General features: G+C 47.2%; 1 protein-coding gene across 2 annotated transcripts in view; it reads right to left on the reverse strand.

Annotated features, from left to right (window-relative positions):
• Positions 1-15,753, reverse strand: part of SLC1A3 (solute carrier family 1 member 3) — a 79,680-nt gene extending 63,927 nt beyond the window's left edge. Inside the window, exons 1-2 of one of the 2 annotated variants that reach the window (XM_080681022.1) lie at positions 15,615-15,753; positions 13,558-13,830 (exon numbers count right to left, since the gene is read on the reverse strand). In XM_080681022.1, coding sequence (XP_080537148.1) covers positions 13,558-13,738 — 181 coding nt within the window. In that variant the 5' untranslated portion in view covers positions 13,739-13,830; positions 15,615-15,753. Of the gene's footprint in view, positions 1-13,557; positions 13,831-14,141; positions 14,224-15,614 lie in introns of those variants that run through there. The other variant, XM_080681023.1, reaches the window with a different exon arrangement.
• Between the last annotated feature and the right edge of the window lie 5,362 nt (positions 15,754-21,115).

The raw sequence follows: 21,115 nt of genomic DNA on the forward strand, positions 1-21,115 counted from the left end.
CTAGAGGGTCCCTTGAAAACCTCCTCTCTGCTCCCTCCGCCGGCTCCCCATCTCCCGGGGAGTGAAAGCCTAGGGACCAGGGGTCCTCAAACTTTTTAAACAGGGGGCCAGTTCACCGTCCCTCAGACCGTTGGAGGGCCGGACTATAGTTTTAAAAAAAAACAAAACTATGAACAAATTCCTATGCGCACTGTGGGCTGGGGACGAGTCGGCTGCTAAGCAGGACAGGCAGTGGCACCCGGCGGGCGGGATAAATGTCCTCGGCGGGCCGCATGTGGCCCGCGGGCCATAGTTTGAGGACGCCTGGCTAGGCCATGCAATGTCTGCACCTGGCCTGCCTCCCTAGCCCCACTACGCTCCGACCTCATTTCCTTTGCCCCTCACCTCTGTTTCAACACCTGCCTCCTTGCTCACACAATCCCATGTTATGGCCTTTGCATTAGTTCTTCTCTCTGCCTAGAGCTCTCCCCAGGTAGTCACAAGCTTTACTTGCTTTACAATTTAGTTCCAATGTCATCTTTCTTCATAAGGTCTACCCTGAACTTTCTTCTCCCTTACCTCGCTTTATTTCTTTCAGTAGTTGTTATCACCTTCCAAAATACAATATAATTTTCTAATTTATTACGCTTATTGTTCATTATTATCTCTGTCTGCTAAGGTATAAGCTCCATGAGATCAGAGATTTTCTTTGTCTGTTTTTTTTCAGTTTTGTTCACTATATATTAAGCCCTCAAAACAGTTCCTGGCATGGTAGGTGCTCAATCTATTGCTGAACAAATGAGCTCAGGATGACTGTTGCTGTTCAGATGACTGGTATGCATGAGTGCCTGGCCCCCAGCTGGCACTGAACAGTGTCCCGGATGGAGGAATCATTGTGCTTCACAGTAAATCTCATTTCCCGCTGCCCTCCGTGAGCATAGCGGCCTACACGCAGGAACATCCCTCTCTTCCAAACTGTCATTGCTCTCTCATGATCTGGGAAACTGGCTCCTGACTGAACTATGACGACTCATGCTTATATTTCCAGATTCACAAACGAGGAGGGATAGCTCCTGATCCCTAAATCTCTCACAGGCAGGTTTTTGGTTTGTTTGTTTGTTTGTTTTTTTAATGAAGGCCAGCAGGTGTGAAAGACCATGGACTGAGAGTCGCAGAGGAGGTTTCTGGACCTGATACTGCCAGTAAAATATGCCAGTAAATACTTTACTGAAGTGATTTAACCTTCATATCCAACCTACAGAATTTAATATCATCATCCTGCAGATGAGGAGACTGGGCCCTAGAAAGAATAAGCCGTTTGTCTAAGGTAACATGGCCACTGAGTGAGGTTGGCAGCATGAGGGCTCAAACTTTGATCTGCCTGTTTCCACAGCCCAATATCTTCAAATCACGTAATCTTTTTGAGCTTTTTTTTTTTTTTAACCTGAAAAATGGGAGGGATCAATAGGAATAGGCAGTCTCTAAGATCCTCTTGAAATTTATATTCTGAACTAAATATTCTGAGTTTCAAGGAACCCAAGAACCATGTAAACCAAAACAGCATTATAAAGCTTAGCTGCTTCGTATGAGTTCATCTTGTTTCTTTTAATGAATTCTACAGTCCTGGATAATGTATATGAAAACATGTAAGTCCAACAAATGCTGTGTCAATTTTGTCATTACAGTAATCATGACCGGTTTGCAATAAATCATTATTTGAGGGACCGAATAAGAGTGTCTGTTTCAGCCGAAACCGGTTTGGCTCAGTGGATAGAGCGTCGGCCTGCGGACTGAAAGGTCCCGGGTTCGATTCCGCTCAAGGGCATGTACCTTGGTTGCGGGCACATCCCCAGTGGGAGGTGTGCAGGAGGCAGCTAATCGATGTTTCTCTCTCATCGATGTTTCTAGCTCTCTATCCCTCTCCCTTCCTCTCTGTGAAATATCAATAAAATATATTTAAAAAAAAAAAAAAAAGAGTGTCTGTTTCAGCACTCGGCTAGATGGCAGCCCATTTTGGAGACGTCATAAGCCTGTCTCCTATCAGCCTAATGAGGGCGGTGGACGTAAAGCTCCATCGGATTGTTTTTACAAAGACGCCAAGGGCATCGGAACGAATTTACCTGCAAGAGGAGTCTGCTGGCCCCTGGTCTTTTGTTTCAGCCCAAACTTCCAGGCATTTCCTGAGAAGCCACTGTTTGAGGTAACATTTCCACCCCCACCAGCATGCAGTTCCCGCATCCTTCAGAGTTTGGGCCCTGGCGTGGCCCGTGGTGTCTCCTGTGGCTGGCGGTGGGAAATACCTGTGGCAGCCTGTCCCATCGTGGTGCCCTGAGGAGCCAGCCCCGAGACTGATGGCCAAGAGGGCGCAGGTGCAGGCTCAAGCCCACACGGGCGACCTGAGAGACAAGTGCACCCGAGGGTCCCCGGAGTCTGAAAGGCCTGGAGTTGTCTTCCTAACATGGCACTGACAGAGGCTATGCAGAATGGACATTTAATTTACTAACAATCCTACTTGTCTTTAAAGGCCCAAGCCATTGTCATTTAAAAATATCTTCTAGCCCAGCCAGCGTGGCTCAGTGGTTGAGTGTCAACCTCTGAACCAGGAGGTCATGGTTCGATTCCCCATCAGGGCAGATGACTGGGTTGCGGGCTCTGTCCCCAGTGTGGGGTGCACAGGAGGCAGCCGATCAATGATTCTCTCTCGTCATTGATGTTTCTCTCTCTCTGAAATATATATATATATATATATATATATATATATTTTAAATATTCTATTTGAGAAACAATCATCAGAAATAAAATTCTTGGAACCCATTATCTTCCTTTCTGGTCAAAAATATTGCTCCGAGTGAGCAGAAGGTGGAAATGGATGATACGTAAAGTTTCCAAGTTCCCCTGTACCTTCGGCTTGTGTGTTGGGTGCTTGCCAGCCCGCACATGGCAAAGCACGCGCATACTTACCTCTGCAGTGGCCACTGCGGGCCAAACGGTTTTCTAAATCCCACCATTTGGAGGAGTAAATTGCACCCTCCATGGGGTATAAATTAGCAATATTTATCAAAATTCCCAATGTGTATACCCTCAGTCTCAGCAATTTCATTTCTAGGGATGTGGCTCAGTCACCTGGATGAGATTATTATGATACAAAATTATTCCCTACACCAGTGGTCGGCAAACTCATTAGTCAACGGAGCCAAATATCAACAGTACAACGATTGGAATTTCTTTTGAGAGCCACATTTTTTAAACTTAAACTTCTTCTAATGCCACTTCTTCAAAATAGACTTGCCCAGGCCATGGTATTTTATGGAAGAGCCACACTCAAGGGGCCAAAGAGCCGCATGCGGCTCGCAAGCCGTGGTTTGCCAACCACTGCACTACACCATTAAGACATCATACCTAGAGTCTGGAACCGACCTAAGTGTCCATCCACTGGTAACTGCTCAAAGATGACCTGGCGCACCCATGCAATGCAGCCCCAAGGCAGAACGAGGAGGCCTTCTCTGTGTTGACAAGGAATAAGAGCCAAGAAATAGTGCAAAGTGCAAAAAGCAAGGTGTGAAGTGGGCTATGTATACCAGGCTACCATTTGTATACAAAAAGCAAAAAAAAAAGTGTGCATTTTTATGTTCATGAAAGAACTAACTCTAAAGGCACAGAAGAAAGTGGTAAGAGAGTACACTGACCACCTGGGGACATGCAGGAGTGGAATACTCCCACTCTGTACCGTTTTGGACCTTCTGATTTGGGGCAGTATAAATGTGTGCATGTCATAGGGAACATAACAGAAGAAATGAGCAGAAAGAAATGGCCCCCACTTTTTCTGAAGTGTCTTCTACATCTTTTCTGTTCGATGCTTTGATCTTCCTAAAACGTCCCTTTGGGTCGGGGTTGGCTTCTCCTCAATGCTTTAATTTTCCTCCACAAGAAGTTTACTTAATTTGGGCCATGACCGAGCAAAGCCACTAGTGCTCAGATGGGTGGTGAGTGGATCACTTTCTGACCAAACAGCTTTTTTTTCTGGAGACCAGGAAGTGACTCTAAAAAAAACTTTGAACTCAATCATTACAGATAGGCTCATGGGCTGCTCCCACCTGTTAGCCGTTGGAGTTGCAAGGATCCCAAGGCCGAAAACTCACATGGCAAGCCACGCGGCAGAGGGCTCATGCTGGCTCATCATCCATCATATGATGCAAAGCATCACAACGCCAGAACTTACAGAGCTCTGGGAAGTTTACTGACTCTCAGCTTTGTTTACACGGCTACTTCATTTGCCTTAACAAAGCAAATCCAAGAACACAAAAATAAAGAAATTGAGACAGAGACAACTTTGGCCAGAAGCAGAATCTTAATTACTCTTCATTTCCTTCTTGATGCCTTCGCCTTCACATTGGATGACAAGCTGAAGACACCAGCAAGCAAATATATCCCTGGGGTTTTGCTTTCCTTGCTTTAAAGATGGAATTTCAAGAGATGCTAAAAGCAGGGACCATCTTTTCGGAGTAAGAAGGGCAGCGATTGTCCATCGCTACTCTCATTAGGGATGAATGAGCCTCATCTTACAAGATTCCGAACACACAGTCTCTCACTAATAGCCCACTGCGTTCTCCCCGGGAGGCAGCGGACTGCGGCCTGGCATCGTTGTGGAGAACTGGAGAAGTCTCTTTGGGGACAGGGAGAATGGAGTTGCCCTCTGTGGAGACAGAAACTCAGCCTTGAAATTCAAAACTCCAGTGTGCCTTTCAGCTTGCGGCTCCTCAGTTTACCTTCGAGTCTTTGATAGGATGCCCAGTGAGAACAAGGAGTGCCCTTCCCCACCTTATCTCAACCCATCCAGGGCGCACCTTCCTTTATCTAGTTCTGGCGCTTTGTTCTTCTTCTCTGCTTGGTTTCAGAACCACCTGAGTGTAGCTCCTGATTGGGCATCCTGGTGGGAATAGTCTCGGTCTCCCCAGGGAATAAGCTCGGCCAATTTTGACAGCACTGACGCTTGACAGAAACTCCTAATGCCTTTCCTCGGTGCGCGCAATGACGGAACTTGGTGTCCTGAAACTCTTCGTGTGTTTCCTCATCTCAGGGCAATGACACTGCTCACCTAGCTGCCAGGCCAAATACTTGATGAACGATAGCATCTCCGAGTTCCAAAAATATCGAGTGCCCGACACCTGGAATGTACGGCTTGGAAGACGGTGCTTACATTCCAGTCGCCTCTTCCAAACAGCGCAGGCTCTCCCCCAGTTTGTTTACTCTGGAGCACACACGGAGGCCCACGGCTTCCCTCTGACTTATGGGGGGCCGGCCGAGGGCCGGAGGGCGGCAGTGGCCGCTGCAGAGGTGGGCCTCACTCATGTCCCCTAGCCTTGGCCGTCACACCCAGAGGTCCTCGGAAGGCCAGGCAAGAGAAGCGGGCTGCTTGTCAGATTGGAGAGGATGGATTGGGAGGTGGTCAGTATCGCAAGAAGGTCCTTACACCTGTACAGGGTCCAATCCCACACCTTCTGCTGAAGAGGAGGGCAAACTGGACGTTGAACGACAGAGTTCTGCAGTTGGAAGCTGACATTAGTCTAAATGTCCTTCACTGTTGGGAAAATAAGAGACCCAGAGACTTGTCTGAAATTGCAAGGTGAGTTGTTGATGGCAGAGCCGGGTCTGTAAACCAGGACGGTAGGCTCCGTGCTTTCTCAGCCGCATCGGGACCCTCGCAGGCACCGATCCGCAGGGGGAGGGCTGGCCGGACGCTCGCTGCTGTAGAGCGGGGAGGGGCGCTTTGCAGGCCACCACACTGCCACGCACCCCACCACGCACCCCGCCACACACCCCGCCACAGGGGAGGTGTCTGTACCGCAGGCCGTGTTCCTGCTTATTTGATTACCTACTTGACAGAGAAACACATGTGAAATGGCCAGCTCTGTTTGCTCATTATCTGTATTAACAGGAAGGAAACAGAGCAAAATAGAATCCAGAGGTCCTCTCGGAACATCACGTCTTCAACACAACCTTTACCAACTGTGCTAGAGACCAGCAACATTTCCCCCCAAGTTCCCGAACCCCTTCTCGCGCCTGGCTGGGGGAGGGGGGCAGTGAACGAGCAGGAGACACGGAAACCGGAGGAAGGGACATGAGGGAGGTGCGCTCTCACCTGGCCCAGGTGGCGGGAAAGCAATGCACCGCGGGGCATGTTAAACGCGAATCGGAAGCATTGTCTCAGCAGCTCCCCGTTGTCCTGAGAGGTGCCTGCTGCCGGGTGTCCCCTCCCCTGAGCTGTCGCCCCCTCCCCCGAGCACTGGTGGGAGTTGCGATAGCAGCAGCGGCCTCGGATCACTTTCTGCCTTGGCTCAGGAGGCGGGGCAGGTGAGGGATGGAAAACGACAGTATCGCTTACTGAGCCTTTCATCTCTGCCTCTCAGAGCCCTTTACAACTATTAACTCTCTTCCTACAAGCCTCCTGGCTCTCTTCTCAGCCAAGGAAACAGAAGCCACTTCTAGACCTAAACCAGGGGACCAGCCTGTCCCCTTCCTCTCCCCCAGCCTCCCCCCCTGCGACCCCGTCCCTGGGTCTCCGTTCCCTGCAGACCAGCCTCATCAAATCAGTGCGTTCTCACTCGACGCCAGAGCAAAGACGGAAGCAAAGGACCAGGGCTCTCCGGTTCTATGGACATGCTGCCTGCCGGGCGCTGAAGACGGTGTGTAAGGTTACGTGGCTGTAAGCGGCCGCACTGAGATACGCATCTTGGCAGAGATGTTAGAATGACTCTGTTTCACACATGAAGCAACAGACGCAGCTCCGGAAGTGGGACATACACCTAAGTGTCCGGGATCCGTAGCTCTGATCCTCTCCGCAAGGCTGCATGGACTGCACCCCACCATAGGAGGCCTCCCCCTCCCCCCAGTGCTTTATGAGAAGGTGGGAGAGAGGCTGGGATCCACATGTGCCATGAGCACATGGCAGGGATTGCTCCCCTGACAGCTTTTCTGGGTTCTGTCCCTGCGAGAGAAGCAGCAGCAGAGGAACATCAGGCTCTAGGCCTTACATCCTATTCCTGTCACTTCCGCCGAGCAGGGCATTGCAATCCCCGCTTCTCAGCTCTGAGGGCCTAACGCTTCCCTCCCAGGCCCTAACTCTCCCCCTCTCTCTTCCCATTCCCAGGGAGTGTGGAAGAAACCAGAAATCCGAACCCTGGATTCCTGTTGTTCGAACTGCGTGGTGATGCCTTTTCTTCATTAGCAGAGCAGATGTCACCGTGGGTACCAGGCTGTGCCCACACCACTGACTCAAAGACCTGGCCTGTTGGTCCCACCACCAGTCGCTCCAGTGCAGGCGCTGATGGCTGGCCAATCCCTGGGCCCGTGTGGCTGAACTAACGGCCTCCCTAGAGAGCGCATGTGTCGGAGAGACACGATTCCGCGGTGGCATTCCGGGGAGAGGACTGCTTTTAGTCATGAAGAAGGGCATGGAGTTCACACTGTTCTGAGAAAAGACTTACTTATAGTCGTGTTTGCAGTAGGAGAACCCGACTCATGGGCCCTTATTCATCTAACATTCAAAGACGGCTCCAGTCCTCTCTGGCGGGAGATGGTCAGAACACCTTCCAAATCCTCATGGGGAGCCTCTTGCACTGTGTCTCCACTGCCGTGGCATCCCACATCTCAAACTCAACACGCCCCTGTCTGAACGTATCATCACCCCCTCCCATGTCTTCCTCTATTCTACCTCTCCTGACGGCACCATCACGCCTCAGTCACCCAAGCCCGAAGTTGGACCATCGGCTTCCAGTCCTTCAATACTTTCCTTCAACACTCCCTGGCACCCAATCACCAGGACAAAGGACGACCCTTGCCGGAAACCGATCATTGTCTCACTAATTAGAAAGGTGTGGACAAGGAACCTTGGAAGGCTGGTCAACCTTGAAGCTCTGAAAGGTCAGAGCCAACCACTCCCTATATAATTGAGACAATGGTAATTGAGGCAACTTCCCCATCTTGTAATCATGTAAATCCTTACTGATATGATAATCCGCTTATTACCTGCTTAAGGGCCATGGGTGTTTCCCAAAGCTGCTTAAGGGTAATGGGTGTATCCCACAGCCTCAATAAAAGGGATAGCAAGGCCAGAGCCTAGCGGTAGTCCTCCCACTAGAGTTGGGCTTCCGCCTGGCCCCCCAATATTTCCAAATTAACTCTTTTCCAAGTCTCTTTTCATTTGTGTGCGGCCTTCTCCAGAACCTGAACCCTGAATCGGAACCCTGAACCACGCGGGACGTGAAAGGGGTTCCCACAACCCTCGTAAAGAGGGCTCCATTCATCCTTTCCTTTCCCTTCCAGCTCTGCTCCCATGTCCATGCACAGCCTTAGCTAATTGCTGCAATAAAACAAGAAGGGACATTCCCTGAGGACAGCCACCAGCACCCAGGACAGTGTGGTGGTTGAGTGTGAACTGGGAGCCAGAATGGTGGACTGGAATCCCAGTCAATATGCTTCAACTGTGGGATAAGAATCGGAGCTTCAGTTTTCTCATCTGCAAAATGAGACTACGAATACCTCCCTGCCTGGCATGCTGTGAGGACGAAATGAAGCTAACATACTACCAGCACTCACAACAGTGGTGGCACCCAGTGGAAGTGTGCAGTACGTAGTATCCGAGCAATGGTAGATGGGGAAACCGAGGCTGGAGCAGTGCACCTCCTCCTTCAGGGTCACACAGCTACTAAATAGCACTGCCGGCCCATGAATCCAGGTGGAAAGCAACATTCGTATTGTCTTCCACGTGGCACATCTGGGTTGTTAACAAGAAAGCGGAGCCTCTAAAGTGCCGATACAGAAGGACATCTGTAGAACAGCATGCACTCTATGATCTCATTACCAACATTGAGAGTTAATGACAAACTTCCCTAATATCACCTGTGAACCTTGTATATTCCTTTGTCGTCTCATTTTCATCCATCTCTCCTGCTAAACGACCCGGGGGCAGACTCCCCAATGCTTAACAGCACAGGGACAGATACGTAGCACTTAATTTTTGTTAAATTGCTGAATAGCATAGAATCTTCTTATAAAAAATAAACTTTTTATTTAGCAGATAACAGTACTCGGAAATAATATATCAATGTGGTTAACATAGTCAAACTTTCAAAAAGTTTAGAGGAAAGTACTATTTCTTCCACCCCATTCCCCAGACACCCAACTTCTATCTCAAGCCACAGCCATGGTGACCAGTTTCTTATACATATACTAGAGGCCCGGTGCACAACATTCATGCACTGGGGGAAGGGGGGTCCTCTCAGCCTGGCCTGTGCCCTCTTGCAGCCCAGGACCCCTTGGGGGATGTCTGCCTGCCGGCTTAGGCCCACTCCCCATGGGCAGGCGGACATCCCCCAGGGGTCCTTGGTGCTGCTGTGGAGGCGGGAGAGGCTCCCACCACCACCGCTGTGCTCGCCAGCCGTGAGTCTGGCTTCTGGCTGAGCGGTGCTCCCCCTGTGGGAGCACACTGACCACCAGGGGGCAGCTTCTGTGTTGAGCGTCTGCCCCCTGGTGGTCAGTGCGTGTCATAGCAACTGGTCATTCGGCTGTTCAGTCGATTTGCTTATCAGCCTTTTATTATATAGGATTCTTCAGAGATATTAGGGAATTGCAATGACGTCTTTGCACCATTAATAAATTTAAGTTTATTGCCAAAGATGCTTTATGCACATGTAAGCAGTATGTTTTCTTTTCTGAAAAGACACCAATTTCTCTCAAACTCACAAAAGAATAACCCAAACATAAACTGTGTGTGTGTGTGTACGTGTGCGCGCACGCACGTGTGTGCGCACCAACAGCAAAGGAAGGTGCTAGTTGTAAAACCAACATCCGATTCTATGCAATTCTATTTACAGATCCCCTCCCCTCCCAGCTGAGCTTGTGATCCATTGCTTTGGCCTGAGATTTAATTTTTATTGTGCTGTCTGTTCCCTGGACATGTAAAGAGTAGGCATTCTGTGACATGGACATGACACGGGACTTTTCATGTCTTTCAGCGAGATGTCTGAGGTTACTCTAACTTACTACAATTTGAAGCAAGAAAAGTGCTTCCTGGAGGAAGAAGGAAACCTCTCTGCCCAGCGTGGTTTTTGTCAGACAGAGGTTTGCGGCAGCACTAGAAGGCACCTATCTAACACTTTAGTAATGAACTTTTAAAGGGACTTAGCACTTGGCGCTGCCTTCTCTCAGGTTGCTAGCCTGCTCTGATTACAGGGGCTGTGTTACATGGCATGGCACACTCAGACTGGGACATCACTTAGAAATGACGTCAGAAACGTCATTGCTTAGAAAGACGTCACACCGGTGGGTCTGTGCCTGTGCTTGCAAAGGAACTGGTAGGAAATATTTCCAACTCTCTGCTTTATTCTGAATAAAAAAGTCCCATGTCTCTACTCCTCCGTAATACTTCCTAGTTTCCATTTCTACATACTAAAGGTACATTTATTTTATTTCTAAAAGACAAAACAAAACAGACTGAACAAAAAAATTACCTCAATATATAGGTTTTCTGTCTTTTTTATGTTTAAGTGATTAGAACGTAAGAATCTGAAAACTAAGTAACAGCTATAGTTCTCCTCATCTCATCTTTGGGGAAAGCAACTATTTTCTTCTTCCTCGCTAGTCTATTTCCAGACAGCAAATAAATTAGAGCTGATGTCTACAGTAGGTCCGCAGGTTACATGGGAGATCCGTTCCTACGGCGCGACGTAAGTCTGAACCCACCTCCGTAAGCACCTATGTCACTCACATGGAGCACATACACAGCCGTATTGACGTGACCCAGCAAAAAAAGTTAAAAGAAAGATAACAATTCCTGACCTTTACTTGTGGTAAATAAATAATAAAAAACATAAAGCACATATGTACATACGTCGAAATGATGGCACTTTTTTTTTTAAATAAATAAACGGGAGATGGCGACGTAACCATGAAACGATGTATGTCAAGTCCCACGTAAGCCGAGGACTGTCTGTACTTACTTTTTATTTTAAACTTTATTTTATTTTTATTGTTTCAATGTGACTTTAAGAGTTGCCGTTTAGACATGTTCTTCCCCTATGATTTCTTTTAGGGCTGCTTAGACATGTACCCTGTGACAAGCTAAATGGAGCCTTTGTGTCCACGGGGCCCTCCATGGGAGATGCACCCAGATGTAACTGAAGGGCTCTTCCTTCTCTCCTAACTCTGTCTGCTACTAAGTTGTCCATTTGTGATTCCAAGTCTTTGGTGTAGACTCCGTGGTCGCTCTGACTGTCAATGAGCTCTTTTTATGTGTTTCTTTGTTCGTGCCTTCTTCTTGTTACGTCTGCCTCCTCAGTTTCCATTCGAAAAGCCAACCACCGGGGCATCCTGCCAAGTTATCTCCGCCAGCTCAGCCAACTTATTGCAGTTCTCACCGATCTCAGGAAAGTCCTCGTTGGGCTAGGAAATGGCCCCAGGGCTCACAGATTCTCTAATTCTGACATTATCTTCTTTCCATTAGATATATTATTTATTTGTCATCATGAACTTACTTCTCCATCAGTCTGCTTTCTAGGCTCATGTTTTATTACTTTCCATTCCCCTCTTCTTTTACTGAAACATTTCTGTCCTAGAAACTGAACGCTTCTGGTTTTACAATACCATTTTGAAAAAGCGTTTCTGCATCTTTTCCAAACATACTCCCGTATCACTGAGCTCTATTATTATATGTATGGGATTGCAAAATAAATGGGTATTTGTTAAATGAATGAGAGGGATGTGGTTGTAGGAGATTTAGAAGTTTTCTGCCGAATCTAAATGGGTAAATCATCTAGTAAAATGACAGTGCTATATGAATGCATTGGCACTGCTTGTTGGCCTCCACCAAGACAGCAACATTTCCCCGCCTGGCATCTCTAACAAGATGTCAAAAAGTCAACAGAGGAGAAAGGTGGGCTGGCAGAGCGGCGAAGAGAATGGCCTCCGGTAGGAGACAGCCTGAATCTGACTTCCAGCTCTAGCATTTACCAGCTGCACGTCTTGGGTCAAGTTGCTTGATGTCCCCTTGTTCAGTCTCCTCATCTATAAAATAAGGATCACAGTCCTCATCCCTACCCACTCACTTCAGAAGCTTGTTGAAGGGATAAGTAAGCTAATATACACAAAACACCTAGAAAGTAGATGGAATGGTACTATTTATAGCTGGTCACTATTCGTCTGCAGCTATCGCTTGTCTTGACAACGACCGTAATTCAAAGCAAAAAACGAGGTGAGCATACAGCATTTTACATCAACGTCCAAGGCAATGACACAATGCTGGAATACTTCTTCCAGGAACATATTCGAAGCTGGGAGCCTGCTAAAGAAAACCATTACTTCCCTACCTCAATCTGGACACTGTCTTTGAACATCTCTACAAGGAACTGAAGTCATTAATCATCAACTATTACTAACAGGGGCCAAAGATGTTGAAATGGAATATGTCTAAGGTCTTGTGACAAACAATTCTTCCGCTGTATTCCTACTTATCTGCAATTGAACAATCCTATTTTGGGAGGGGAGGGGGAAGTTATAATTGTATTTACATGCTACAAAATTTTCTTGGTTTTTATTGTCATTATCTCTTTATATTTGATGGGAGATCTTGGCAAACACCAAGGCAGAGATTGAAATTGTAAAAAATGACCATTTTATGGTAACAGATTATTAGAAATTTAAGTTAAAGCATTTAAAAAATTTTTTTTACAGCATGGCATTGACTTACAAAGGATTTCTATATGGGGTCAGTCAAAAGTTCCAAGTAGGTAAGTAGTTTTTTCAGCTATATTTTAAAGTAGGATCAATGCTACCCATAAGTAACAGACTACTATTTCAGATGCCAATACATCAAACAAGACAATAATGTTTGATTAATACAGATTGCTATCAACCATCCTAAATCTGTAAGAGGCTGAGATGTTTCAAAAAGGTATAGCTATTTGTGGCCGGCGCTTCAGGGCAATGAATGCAAGAGATCTGTGTCAACATTTCCCCCCACTTACCCTTCCTAGTCACTTTACGAGAGAGTGCAAACACATTTAAAGATTCGGCCTTTACATCTAAAAGGTGGCTACTCAAATCAGCACCAGTTAGAATACAATTACTCTTGAGAGACGTGTATCTCATTTTGGGTGTACTAATTGTATAAATCAGTTTTAAGTGAAAGTGACATTGTATGATGATCACATTTTGGCCAAATCTAGCACGCTTGCTTTTTTTTTTTTACTTGTTATTCAACTGCTCAGGCCTGATGATTAAATGATTACTCTTTTGTCCTTCTATGAGTTGGGAAAACATTTGATTTACTTCCCTTTCCACACAATCAATCAATCAATCGATTTTCAGAATGCCTAATGATGCTTCTTTCAGATTCCCATGCATATATTGCTCCAAACATGCCAAGGGACTGTCATTTACTGGGGGAAAAAATCTTCAAAGCCAGAAGGGAGCCTGGGCTATCATGCTGAATGCCTACAAGCAGTCCATCTGATAGTATTCCCAGGCCGCCGGAGGCCCCTGAGAAACAAGATCGAGCCTTTGGTTTGTTAGCCAACGACTTACCCACAACAACCGCGGTGACGGTGAGCAGCACAAAAGCATTCCGAAAAAGGTAATTTTTAACATCCTCCTTTGTGATATTCTGCACTTTCTTCTTGGCCAAGAGTGTGCGCTTCCGGACGCCTTGCTGGAACCTCTGCATCCTGCCACCCGCTCTGGGCTCTTCCCCGTTGCTTTTCGTCATACTTTACTTCTCCAGGAGGGTCTCTTCTTTGCACCTCGACGTCTCGGAATCACCCCCAGAAAGCCAGGCCTCTTTGGTGTTTGAGAACACACCTAGAGCGAGAGAAAGAGACAAGAGTTACGTCTCCAGTGGAGAGGTCAGTGAGAAACGGAATCCCAATGGAAGTACAACGCCTCGGCTGTGCATTATCTGCCGGGCCACGTGTGGGAAATGGGCATACATTCAGAATACACGAACAGAAACCTGTGTTCTACTTTTTTTTTTTTTAAATATATTTTATTGATATTTCACAGAGAGGAAGGGAGAGGGACAGAGAGCCAGAAACATCGATGAGAGAGAAACATCGATCAGCTGCCTCCTGCACACCTCCCACTGGGGATGTGCCCGCAACCAAGGTACATGCCCTTGACCGGAATCGAACCCAGGACCCTTCAGTCCGCAGGCCGACGCTCTATCCACCGAGCCAAACCGGTTTCAGCATGTGTGTTCTACTTTTAAGAAATCTGTCTTTCCCCCTCCAAGGAGGCTACAAAAGGGTAGATCAGAGCTGGGATGACTGAACACTCCTACCCCCACCCCATTTCCCAGAACCTAGCTGAGTGCTTTGCACAATGTTCGCCCTCAATAAACGTCCAGTTGAATTGAAGACACAGGAAACACTCAATAATTACTTGCTGGCTTATGTTGTAAGCACGGCGAAGGCATAACCAGGTCAATCAAGTGAATTGAGGTATTGATAGTTCACCGTAGGAGCTTCCTGTTATAAATAATGAAGCGGCTATTTTCTTCATTTAAGAAATCATCGTATTATCAACTAGTGCACATGGCCATGAAAAGAACACAGGAGCCACAGGAGCTGGCGACCACATTTGACTATCTCACAAGGCAACTTCTGAATTCTTTTTTGTTTTTTTTTTTCTGTAAAATAAGAAAAGTACTCTGGGCACATCTATACACCACCTGAAGTCATCATAAATTCCCACGTTTGTTACAAGGGCAAGTGCAAAGCAGTCTTTGTCTTTGTGGCAGAGACACTGAGGTCTTCTGAGGAAACTATCCCGACTCCCGAGTATTTTAAATGGGAGGGAATTTCTAGACCAGATGAGATGAATCCAATTTCCATTCCAAACGTTACGGCGCGCCGTTTCTAGTTTCTTTCAAGTGTTCCCAGGTTACTAAAATCTAAGTAACTCTCTGCAGAGGTGGAAATCGTTTTTGAAAAAAAATCAAGGGACACCTCCTGTTGCTTTACAAGATTTCTAACCCCTAATCTTTACCACGGATCAAGCCAAGAAAAAAAAAAAAACAACCAACCGTGCCCGTGGACGTGTGTGTCTGGCAACACCAGCAGCCTGCGTGTGCGACCGTGGGGGAGGTCACTGGCAAAGCCTCGGGCGCTGCTGGCAAATCCAAGTGTGGAAAGGAAAAAAAAAAAAAAAAAAAGACTTGCTTCCCAGTGTGTTGACTTTTAAATACAATCACAGGGTGGCGTCGGCGATAGGAAGACCTACACGTTGTTGAAACGCCTCCCAGCAGAGTAAACGTGCAGGGAGAGGTGATGAGGGGGAGACGCCAAAGCCCAGATTTTTTTCCTCCTAATCTCCGATCGCCGTCGCCAGCCCGTCGCCGCTCAGCAGAGCCGCCCAGCCTTGATCCTCGTCCAGATCTCCAGCCGCAACCTGCCCCTCGGCGCCCCGAGGGACCAACTCCAAACCCGCACACACCACCCGGCCCCGGGAGACACCGCACGCGCGTGACATTCAGGGACCAACGTGGACTCGATCGGCCAAAATGGCTAGCGCTGACCCTCGCGGCTCCTCCGCTGGGGGAAACGAGGCATCCCGCCAGCAGGACGGAGCCCGGGCGGTCGACTTACCTTTGCGGACCCTGTGCCGGGTGGGAGGGCGCCCAGGCAATGCCCGGGGAAGCCCAGCAGGTAGGAGCGGAGGGGCGCGCAGGGAGCCCGCGGGCATGTGCTCTGGGACCGCGAGCGACGCGCCTGCAACTTAAGGAACGGGGCGGAGTCTGCGCCCGCAGCGGGGCGGGGCGGGGGACACCCGGAGGAGCGGGAAGCCCGGGGGCTCTGGAATATGGATGCATCGGGGCGCCCCGGCAGCGGGCGGGCTGGCTGGCTTTGTGTTGCCCCCGAGACCACTTTCTGGCGTGGTCGGGTCACTTGCATTAGAAATGCAAACGGGGCCCGGGAGGCCGGGAGGAGGAAGCGCGCGCGCACGCCGCTGGCTGGAGGGCCGGTCGGAGCGTTCCCAGGCAGCCTTTTCCGAGGCTAAATTAACGATCTCGCACTATTCCCGCGGGCTCCCTCCCCTTGGAGAAACACGAGAGCGTGCTCTTTGGCCTGCTTGTACCACTGTTAGGAAAGAGTCCCTCTCTTTAGAATTGGGGACATAACTGGCGTTTCTTGGGAAGACTCTGAACGCAATCTAGTGGGGGTGGGGGTGGGTGGGGGTGGGGGGATGCTTGCTTACTACAATTCTCCAAACTTGCCTAAAGTTACTCAAAACACAAGCTGAGACATGCCCCTATTTAAGCAGGTGAAACTCTGTTATTATAACAAATCTAATTTAGCTCAAAGTGCCTGCCTTTGCAAAGATTGAAATGGTGACACCAGGAGACCAGGATATTTGCTAAACTATAGAGTAGAAATAATTTTTAGGGCCAAGGGTGTAAGGGCACACGTGTGATTTCAAAAGATACGTTGCTGTGCAGATAGATGCCTCAACTTTAAAGGTTGCTAAATGCCCCCCTCCGCCCCCATCATTTTTAGGAACGAGAAATTTCTCTCATTGCCTTGAGAAATTCTAGTGCACTTTTAGTGCACTTTTCTTAAGAAGGAAAATCGATTGTGCAAATAGATTTTAAGACTGACTCATCTCCAAAGCTTAGACATTGTTTAACCTGAAGAAAAAAGTTTAATAGGAGCAAAAACCCACACCAAAACTAACAGCCAGGGGTCTGTATTCCTGCTCATTAAATCTCATATTCACCATGCAAAATCTGCTCAAATTTTGTGTCTGTTACCCAACAAGAAAGGGTGTCTTTTTCCTTCATTAGTAAATTCAGGGGGAGAGTCTGAAGATCTGTCCCCTGCCTGCTTCTGCGTCCCTTCGGAACAGCTGCTGGCTGCAAAGCCGTGGTGAATCACGTAAATGCTTTCAAATGACAAATTAGCAGCAAGTATAACAACTTTTAAATTTGGCATCATCTGGAGAGTTTATTGAAAATACATACTCTTGAGCGTCTCGGCCCTCAGCAATCTTTCTCTTCCACTAACATCCCAGGTCACTTAGCATCTGTACCACGTTGTTTACCACTTAATTATACTGTCTTCTACCGCTCCTTTCCTTTAAAAATCCTGTTAAAATTTGGCTCCTCAACTAAAGTATAAGTTCTTGGAGGACAAGAACCAGTCTTAAGCCTGATGCATAGTAAACATTCAATAACTCGGAAATGGATGGCATATTGTAAGGGGAGGACACAAAATGCTTTTCAACCTTCCGTGTTAAAACACAGCCACTGGATTTTCTGTTGGCACTTCTGGTCTAAGTGTGTGGAGCAGATGCCATTTCTCAATACGGTGACTTCATTTTAAAGCATTTATTTACTGTACTAAATCCTTCCTGGACCATGGGTTTAAGGCTAATCCATCCACATTTCTCGAGGAAGTGACCTGTATTTCCAGGGAATTTAAAGAGAAATCTTTAAATTATTTTAAATGGAATTTCAAGCCAAGGGCCATTTCCGCTTTTTAATCCTGGTTTCCCCCTCCCTGCACCCCACCCCCACCCCAAAGCCCCCAGGGAAGAAAAAGGACCAGAAAAACCACACTTCGGTTAGCATAGGTTAGCATAGAGATGAGAGGGTCCAAGTCCCCCCCCCTCCCCAAGTTTCTCACTTTTCTTTCTAATCCCTAAAGCTTGATTAAAAACCATTTCACAGACATTATGGGAGTCTGGAGTACCCTTGAGAACGGAAGTACTTCGCTCCTGAAAGTTTCATTGGCTGTAATAAAACCTAATGAGAAAATGAGATGCAAAGAGTCTCAGTTCAGAGTTCATCTGAATGACAAGGGTCTGGGGGAAATATTGGAAATGACTTTTTTTAAGCACCACTTTCCCTTTTGAAAAGCTGTAAGGACAGTGCCCTCGGGGCGACCTGGGTTTACTCAGCACACATTTCTACCTTTCCCCCTCCTTTATAACTAAAACCCCTAAGTGTAAAACATTTTCTTTCCCTTCACAGAAATACTGAATGAGCGGAAGGTCAAGAAATGAAAACAAGCCTCTGTAGACTGCATGCCATTTAAAGCTACTCTGGGTAGGAGACAGCCAGGAAGTCATATTAATTTCGGTATTTCAGAGTGGAGAAAAACTCAGGTTGGCAATGCTGCTCCTTTAGAAAAATCTCTCAAGGATTTGCTTGGAATATACTATTGGTAAGCATGTTATAGGTAATTTGTTTTTTGAGAAAAAATGTCACTATAACAAGGTACAACCTTAGATCGACCCTCCCATTCATTAGTTTGAAGTGTGAGGGATCATGATTAACAAGTAAGTGCTGCTGTGCCCTGGCCGGTTTGGCTCAGTGGATAGAGCATCATCCTGCGGACCGAAGGGTCCCGGGTTCGATTCCCTTCAAGGGCACATGCCTGGGTCTCAGGCTCAATCCTCACTAGGGGCCGTGCAGAAGGCAGCTGATCCATGATTCTTTCTCATGGATGATGTTTCTATCTCTCTCCCTTCCTCTCTGAAATAAATAAAAATATTTTTTAAAAAACACAAGTGCTGTAATATAGTACAGAATAGTCAAATTTCGACATTCAAGATAAGGGAATTCTGGAAGTTGAGAAAGAAAATGGGTTGGCAAACCTTTTAAAGTTTATCGAATATCTTTCACTTTTACTTTTCATTTCATAAGGGATTTTGTCATTCCTTGTTCAAATAGCTTGCATTTAGGATCATCATGAAGGATGTCAATCCTCCTTCCAGCAGTTGGAAATTACAGAGTGTGAGGACAGTGGATGGGACCAGGTTTAACCCCCATGGAAGTACTCAAAGTAGTGGGACTCAAAGTAGCACTTGTGATAGTTGGTCTTTCGTTTTTGTCTTAAAAATGTTTTCCTTTCTGGGTTTGAATGTAAACACAAACTAACAAACAACAACAACAACAGAAAAATCTGTAGTGAACTGTGGTGAGTTGGATTTTAAACTGACTGGGTGTATTTTAGCCTATGTGAAGCCTGGGAAACCCCAATAGAGGTGAACTATACAGAACTTTTATTTCACTCATTCATTCATTCATTCAGTCAACAAACCTTAAGCTCCAAACACCAGTCCCTTTTCCTCAGGGAGCCCACCAACACACCTTATTATGCAGTGTGCAAGGGCAGGGCCCCTCAGAGAGTTACGGCCCTCTGAGTGAAGGCCTGTTTACCAGGTCTCCCTACACGACTGAGCGCTCCTTCAAGGAACCGCGCTTGGCTCAGCATTATATGTGCAGCGGACCCCAAACACCGAAGTAAAGAACTTGAACTCCATGCCGAAACCGGTTTGGCTCAGTGGATAGAGCGTCGGCCTGTGGACTGAAAGGTCCCAGGTTCGATTCCGGTCAAGGGCATGTACCTTGGTTGCGGGCACATCCCCAGTAGGAGGTGTGCAGGAGGCAGCTGATTGATGTTTCTCTTTCATCGATGTTTCTAACTTTCTATCCCTCTCCCTTCCTCTCTGTAAAAAATCAATAAAATATATTAAAAAAAAAAAAAAAGAAGAACTTGAACTCCTAGTCAAGGCAAGAGGGAGTCACGGGATTTAAGCACAGGAGTGATTTTACTGTTAGGCAAGAGAGAGGAGGGGCTTTTGCAAACTGGGATAGTTCACACTCACATTTAAAAAAATAAATCCCATTGGAGAATGCAGGCAATCTCACAATGTTGAGGCCCTTCAAGGGACAGGCTGGCACGGAGTCTAGACTGCTTCCAGGACATGAGGCGTGTACTCTCCAGGTCACGTGGCCTGCCCACTTCATTCGTCTTAGGCACCAGCGTGATCTCCTAGTACAGTGGTTCTCAACCTTTCGAATGCCGCAACCTTTTAATACAGTTCCTCATGTTGTGGTGACCCCAACCATAAAATTATTTTCGTTGCTACTTCATAACTGTAATTTTGCTACTGTTAATGAATCGTAATGTTTGGTCATTACAGAGGAAAATAAAGTCATGCACTTAAGCATGCACATTCATTTTCAGTGCCAGATTTGTCTACGTTCTCTAAATTGCAAAATAAATAAAATCTTTAGCCATATAGCATCATAATGCCAAGTTCTTTATATAAGGACACATACCATTCTCTCCACTCAGTATGCTCCATTTGAATGGATTAAATGTCTGCGACTCATGTGAAAGGCACTGCTGCTTGCTCTTAATAGAGGAAGCGTTAGCTCATTACCTAATGCCATAAAGTGGTTTAAATGGCATATATTGACTTGAAGAACAGAAGGAAAAATAACAAAAAACAACGTTCAGTGCTGTGGACGGCAGAATCCTCTCCCTTTCCCTTTGTTTTTCTGCTTTTCCCATGAACCTATTTGCGCTCTGCCTCAAAATCAACACAGACGACAAAATTAGTGCCATTTGAGTACAAAGAGGTGCTTTTCAATCTTCATTTTTTTTTTTTTTTTAAATCAGTGCAGCTTAAACTTGCTCCCAAAGTTCCAGGAGACAGACCAATGTGGCTGTGTGGACACACCTTTGCTAGGTGCTGTCAGGCTTCAGGGCTGGGGCAGGGAACGTGCCAGGTGTTTGTTGCTGGAAAGGAATCAGCTCTCCTCTCTACATAGCAGGAGTCTTTTCATTATAAAATGCAAAGCAGCAGCCGTTTTCCATTACCCCCATCCCAGCCCTCCTCGCCCGGGGGCGTAGGAAGGGGCTGGGAGGATATTTACTTTCGGCTCTTTGATTTCTCGTATTTAACTGAGCACAGTGGCAGCTGCTTCTCTGAGCACAGCACCAGGCTCAGGGCTAGCCGCCCCTGGAAGGCAAGCAGCAGAGCTGACCAAGGGCTTTGACCAAGCCTGAGCTGTGCCTGGACCTCGGGAAGCTGAAGGAGATGGTGCAGGAAACCAGGCACTTGGCTTCCTTCCACTCCTGCAGCTGGGGAGAGTTGAGGCTGGGGGTTGGTGAAACTCGCTCACCTGTCGGAACCTGGATTTGGGCTGGGAGCAGGGCCTGATGGCCAGAGCGCACAGGTCACAGCAACCTCGGCAGGCGGCTCTCCCCACACCCCGACACCACAGCCAGGGGGCAGGTGAGGGGGCTGCTCCCAAAGATTCTAGGTGCCCCCCAGCTCTGCATCCCAGCTCCCT

This window comes from Plecotus auritus, assembly GCF_963455305.1.
Source record: "Plecotus auritus genome assembly, chromosome: 7".
Classification (NCBI taxonomy): Eukaryota; Metazoa; Chordata; class Mammalia; order Chiroptera; family Vespertilionidae; genus Plecotus; species Plecotus auritus.